Genomic DNA, 6,005 nt, shown 5'->3' on the forward strand with positions numbered 1-6,005 from the left:
ATGTTTGCATACATCTCAAATGAAGAGAAAAGTCAGAGTGAGTTCTGCTTAGGAAAAAAAAAAAGGTTTAAATATACATTACCTTTTGCAGTATAAAGAAAGATGGTAAGGTATTTCTCATGGCATACCTCCATTTCTTAAAATGGAAATCAACTCTTCTTAGAATAAAATAATCTTTATAATCTTGATTCCTAGAATTCCTCTATTAACTTGCCTATATCATCCTGCATAAGGAAGTTCTGCCTGCAGTCATTTTTCTTTAGGAAGACTGAGTTTACCTATATTGGAGATATATTTATTGAATAAATAGATCAAATAGTTTTCAATATTAATAATTTTTCTCCTTTTCCTCTCATATTCAACTCCTCAATTTGATGATTTTGCCTTATATTTTATCAGCAAGCAATAGGAAGAAAGCAGAAATCCTTATTTGTTAACGTTTGTTTTATTTAAAGTCCTTAACTGCAAGTGATCAAAAACATATTCCATAGCTTTAAATTTCAATTATCATTTTCTTTGCTAATTAAATGAAAATATTTCCCAGTACAATCACAGTTATAAAATTAATCTTTTAATTTGTAATCTTAAACATCATTTAAAGCAATATCGTCTGTAAAAGAAAAGAATATAAACCATGCAATAAATTAAGAACAGTGAGAAAGCAAACAGGAATTATGATAAAAATCCATCTGGCTATGCTAACACCATGTCAGACTGTGGAAGGTGCATTAACACTGGAAGAAACAAGCGAACAATGGTAATAAGTGGCACAATATAAAAATAATTTGGGGACCTTGGACCAGATTTCAAAATGAAGCACCCTTTTCCTTGCCTCTTCTAAAGTTGTAATAATGTTTTCCTGGAAAAATAACGTATCTATAATGGCATAATACCAGTGTTTATTTTTTATGTACTAAGTGCCACCGTAGTAAAATGACCATATCTCTTTTCTTTTTGCCTTTGTATTCCCACGGTGCCAACAAATAGTCAATGTTTATGGACTGATTGATAGCAAATCAAAGAGTAGAAAGCTACATGTGGGCATTTTTTTCTCAGGTCTATATGGTAGTGAGAAGGAAAGTGATTGAAGTTCCAAATGAGCAGTGGTCCTTGTAATATCACTTGGTCAGGCAACTCTTGAAGATGTAGTATGCATATTACCTAAGTATATGTAGAATCACATACACACAGGCAAACAGAGAGGATATACATGTGTTCGTGTGTATTGAGAAATTATACATAATATATATTATATCCTTTTAGTGAACAGCTATCTCTATCAGAAAGATCTTTAAAACAGTATCTCTGATTCTTGGATTCTGCTTGTGTTTTGCTACATTAAGAGCAGTGCTATCCTTCAATAATTTTTAAAGAGCCCGGAGATCTACTTGTTTATTCATCTGGGTTCTTAACATTAAGAGTATTGCCACATACCTGTAAACTTTTGGGAACTTGGACAGTAAAAAGAGTGAAAAAGAAAAAAAACAACACAAACAAATATTTTACAAGTTTGACCACCTCTTTCTTTTTTTAAATACACAGGGAAAGAGAGAGGACTAGGGGGAGGGAAAGAAGAACAAGAGGAAATATCTTTATATATACAATCGTGGATTTCTAAACTTTGCAGGAAGGATTTTCGTTTGTGTTTGGCTATTTGAATTGCTTTATAACAACATATACAACGCATTTTGAATACAATAATAAAGTAACAGTCCTTTGCACTGGAGAGGGGAAAAGATTGTGCAAAAACATAAAATAAAGTTTATTGGGGTTTCATGAATGGTGTTTTAAAAAAATTTCTCCTGTTATCAGAATGGCTATCCCAGAAAAAGCACCAGTCACAGAAGCTAAGAAGTATTTAGGACCGGTCTGGAATACACACCTTGATAGTAGGAAGGCTCCAGAGCTGAAGGCTCAATTGTGCTCCTCCCGGCCATGGAGGCACTGCTCAGGGGCAGGCTCCCTGGCAGCCCTGCTCCATAAGGTGAGTACTGCAGAGCCTGTTCGTAAGCCTTGAAGTCCAGCTTGTGCTGTTGCTCGGAAGAAGACATAAGGTTGTTGATGGAGAAGGGATGGTTGAAGGAGTAGTGGGGGTCCCCTTTCAGGTGCAACTGGGACTCGTGGGGTGTCAAGACATGTGCTGGGTGGGAGGGGGGCACAGAGGCAAGAGCCACTGGCCCAGAGGTGATTGGCGGGGCCGCAGAGGCCGGAGTCTTTAGCTCCTGGGCGCCCCCTGTCGCCCCTGCCCCACTATGGTCCAGAGGCTGGGGGCTGGCCGCAGGTCCCGACGCCTGGGAGCCTTCCAGTTGGGAGGATTTGGCATGCACCCCGCGATGCAAAGGGGAGTTGGAGCTTGTGCTGGAACCTCCCGGGGGCTCCTTCCTGCTGTCTGGACCTCCTTTGCCTACGCCTCCGCCCCCCCCTCCGCCCCCGCCACCCGCCCCGGCTTGTTTCTCGCACTTGAAGCGCTTCTGACGTCGTAGATAGCAGCCGTTCTCGAACATGTTGCCAGAGTCCGGGTGCAGGGTCCAATAAGAGCCCTTGCCGGGCTTGTCAGGAGAGCGAGCCACCTTGACAAAGCAGTCATTGAATGAGAGCGAATGGCGAATGGAATTCTGCCAGCGCTGTTGATTCTGCCTGTAATAGGGAAATAAGTCCATAATCCATTGATAGATTTCACTCAGGGTCAGCATCTTGCTGGGAGCTTGTTGGATGGCCATGGTGATGAGGGAAATATAGGAGTAGGGGGGCTTGGCATGCGGGTAGCTCCGCTTGAAGGTTTTGGCGTCCCCCCTGCTGCGGCTAAGGTTGGAAGGGGCATATGCCATAGGGCTCATGCAGGGGTTCATAGATCCAGGGTAGGGACTCAGTCCATTCATGGAGGCAGCCTGTTGAGCTCCCATGGCATTCATGCCCCCAGGACTCAGGGCGGCTCCCATGGCGGTCACCCCTGCAGCAGTCATGCTGTTCATGGCACTAGCTGAACCTCCTGGCATTCCTGCCACAGCACCTGGGCTTAGTCCGGCCCCTAGGCCTGGGTTGGCATAGGACATGTTGAAAGAAGCTGGCGTCATGTTGCCACTGGTGGTCATGGTGTTCATAGTCATGTAGGTATTCATGGTGTTCATTGAGCCTAGGCCCGAATTCATATTGCTGACGGGCACTGAGGAGTAGGCCTGCAGGAGGGAGAGTAAAAGGAGATAAAAAGGGGTGGGTTAGGGGGATAAGTGATGGATCTGAGTAATGAGCTGACCTAAGGCCACCTGCATTCCCCTCTAATCCAAGAAACCACTCAATACCACATAAATAGACTATAGATTGCCCTACACCCAGCAAAGAATGAGAGCACAGAGGAACAAATAAAAAATAAATTCAAATTTCCACAAACATAGAAGACATGCTAATAAAAACATGGCCCAGAAAATGGGGATGAACCTTATTAATTCCAGAGGTTAGCCAAAACCCACTTTCTAAATATCCTTGTATCTTCCTCTATTCTGCTTTCCTACATCTGGTTTCTCTTTAGGGGAAAAAAAATCTCTCTCTTTTTTAAAGACCTTTCTTATTCTGTATTTGTTGTCCAAAAAAAAAAAAAAAAAAAGAATATATTTCTTCACTTATATTCACTAAACCCAACTTCCAGAAGGACCTCCAAATAGGCATTCAAGAAAAAAAGAAAAAAAAAAAAAAGACTAGGGAGAGTGCAAACTCCCTTTGTTACTGAACAAATGTAATTTCTAAGGCCTGAGGCTGGAGTTGCAACAGGCTTCTAATCAACACTCTCTCTTTCAGGTTCCTCTTTCTCTCTGTACAGTATTTCTACACCATTTCTTACCAAAAAATATTTAAATTCACATGAAGGAAAAAGTCATTCATTTTCTTAATGTAGTATATAGTTGGCCTTAAGGGAATAATAGTTGTGTGTGTGTGTGTGTGTTTTTAATTTCCATGTAGCTCTGTAAAGTTGCCATCAAATTTAAATGATTTGTGCAAATGAATATTTAAAGAAAAATTGGAAGGGACGGATAAAGGGGTACCAATATGTAAATTTAGGTTTAACATAAGAATATAATGCACCTTTGAAAATGTTCAAATATAATTTCCCCTTTTTTCTAAAATCCTCAATATATTCCAGAATATGGTAATATAGTACATCTCAACTGTAATATCTATCAACATACTTTGATCTTTGTAAAGCATGACCTCAAATCAGAGCACTTTATCAATTAGCTACAAACTTGATGATATATAAGAAAAGCTGGTAAATGAACAATTTCAGCCACTTTAAATTTCTCAAATGTGAATTCAATTCATTGAAAGCACCACTTAAAAAGATATGGATCACTTTATCGATTTCTATTCACAGCCTAAACCCTTATAGGGGAACTTTGACTAGAAATAGATTTCATTTAGCTATGATATGAGGGAGATAGAACTTCACAGCTAAAAATGTTTGCATTCTTTTACAAATCAACCTAACATTAAAGCACTTCTCTTTAGCGTTTTGAAAGTGAGTCCTGAATAACGATCATATAATTATTCAAAAGATTAAGCAAGGAATTGCTAACTTTTACTTAAGAGAATATTTCATTCTTATAAACAATTGTCAAAAGTTATGTTTTATCTTCCTCCTACTCTAGGAAATAAAAAGGAATTAAAATGTATGAAAAGATTATATGAACTAGAATTAACTCGTGTTTAAATACGAACATTGTATTTAAAGATATATTTATTAAATAAATGAAACCATATTATCTATGAAAATAGTTTCTGTTGCTATATTAAGCTGTATATGGCATTAAGATATTCTTAATACTTTTTGCACTGGGACATATAATTCTCAGCAAACGCAGGCTGAATAGATGTGTCCAGGAAGTGCCAGTATAATAAATCTCCTGAGTAATCACAGGGTAATTTCAAGTGAAATAGAGTTTTACCTGGTAGGCCTATCTACTCTTTCTCAATATTCTTTTGTACTTATTGTAAAATAAAAGTCACCCAAACACGCAAAGGGGAGCGGGGGGGGGGGGTGAGGGGGGGGGCGGGGGTAACCACAATGAAGAGAAACAGGTTCTTTCTGTCTCGGACTATTCGTCTCTCACCATCGCCACCAAGTGGTTCTATCTAGAAACGTTCTTCGTTTCCTCTAAGATCTTTCTAAAAGATTTAAGTTTTTGTTTTGTTTTTGAATGAACAACTGAATTCTTTGAGTCCATAAATTACTGAGCTATCCTGGTTAGAGAGATATTTGGAAATAAAAAAAGAGATGGAAGCATCCACCTTACAACGAAGCCCTCTTTTCTGAAGGGGTTCATTTCAACTTGCCCATTTTTCCGCTTCGTGGAGGCTAATGCTTCCCCAAAAAAGAAAACTTGAAAAACCCCGAGTTCCTGCCCCTCAAAAGGGGGCATTTCTGATTACTTTTTCTGAACCTGGGGACATCTCTCGAACTTCTGAGCCATTTAATCCCAAATCTCAGACCTTAGTTTATGGTTTCGTTCAGTTCGTTCAGGACTAGGCAGAGTTGGCAGTCGTCGCAGTGTCTAAAAGCTCCCCAGTCCCACGAAATAGTTTGTCCTTCCCTCATTCCCTGTGCCCCCGTCCCTTTTTCCTCCCCTTTTTGAACGGCACTCTCTGGTCTCCCAGCTTCACTCACCTCCTGAGATTCCGCGTAGTAGCTGTTCCAGTCGCTAGTTTCGTGCCCTTCCATTTTCACCGTACCTAACATCATGGAGCCAACCTGCCCGGTGTAATCATCCAGCCCTTTGCAAAGCGGCGGGCAGCAAGGAAGGGAGAAGGGGAAGAAACAACCAGCAACAATAACAACACTACAAAAAGCCCCAGCCACCAACCAAACCACCACCCCACCTAGGAGGAAGCCAATTCCCGGTGTATGCTTTATTGCAGCTGGTGGGGGGAGGGTTGGGGAGAGGGAAAGGCGGGCATAGAGCGGCTTGGGTGAGAGACACTTGAGAAAGTGAGGAAATGCCGGCTGGGATGCGAGT

General features: G+C 40.7%; 1 protein-coding gene across 1 annotated transcript; it reads right to left on the minus strand.

Annotated features, from left to right (window-relative positions):
* Positions 1-1,847: 1,847 nt before the first annotated feature.
* FOXA1 (forkhead box A1) lies at positions 1,848-5,728 on the minus strand. The gene is made up of 2 exons (XM_044661962.1): positions 5,657-5,728; positions 1,848-3,176 (listed from the first exon to the last, which is right to left on the minus strand). Exons 1-2 carry the CDS (start codon positions 5,726-5,728, stop codon positions 1,848-1,850), a joined length of 1,401 nt encoding a protein of 466 aa, XP_044517897.1.
* Positions 5,729-6,005: the final 277 nt, after the last annotated feature.

Source organism: Gracilinanus agilis, chromosome 2 (genome assembly GCF_016433145.1).
Source record: "Gracilinanus agilis isolate LMUSP501 chromosome 2, AgileGrace, whole genome shotgun sequence".
In the NCBI taxonomy this organism is placed as follows: domain Eukaryota; kingdom Metazoa; phylum Chordata; class Mammalia; order Didelphimorphia; family Didelphidae; genus Gracilinanus; species Gracilinanus agilis.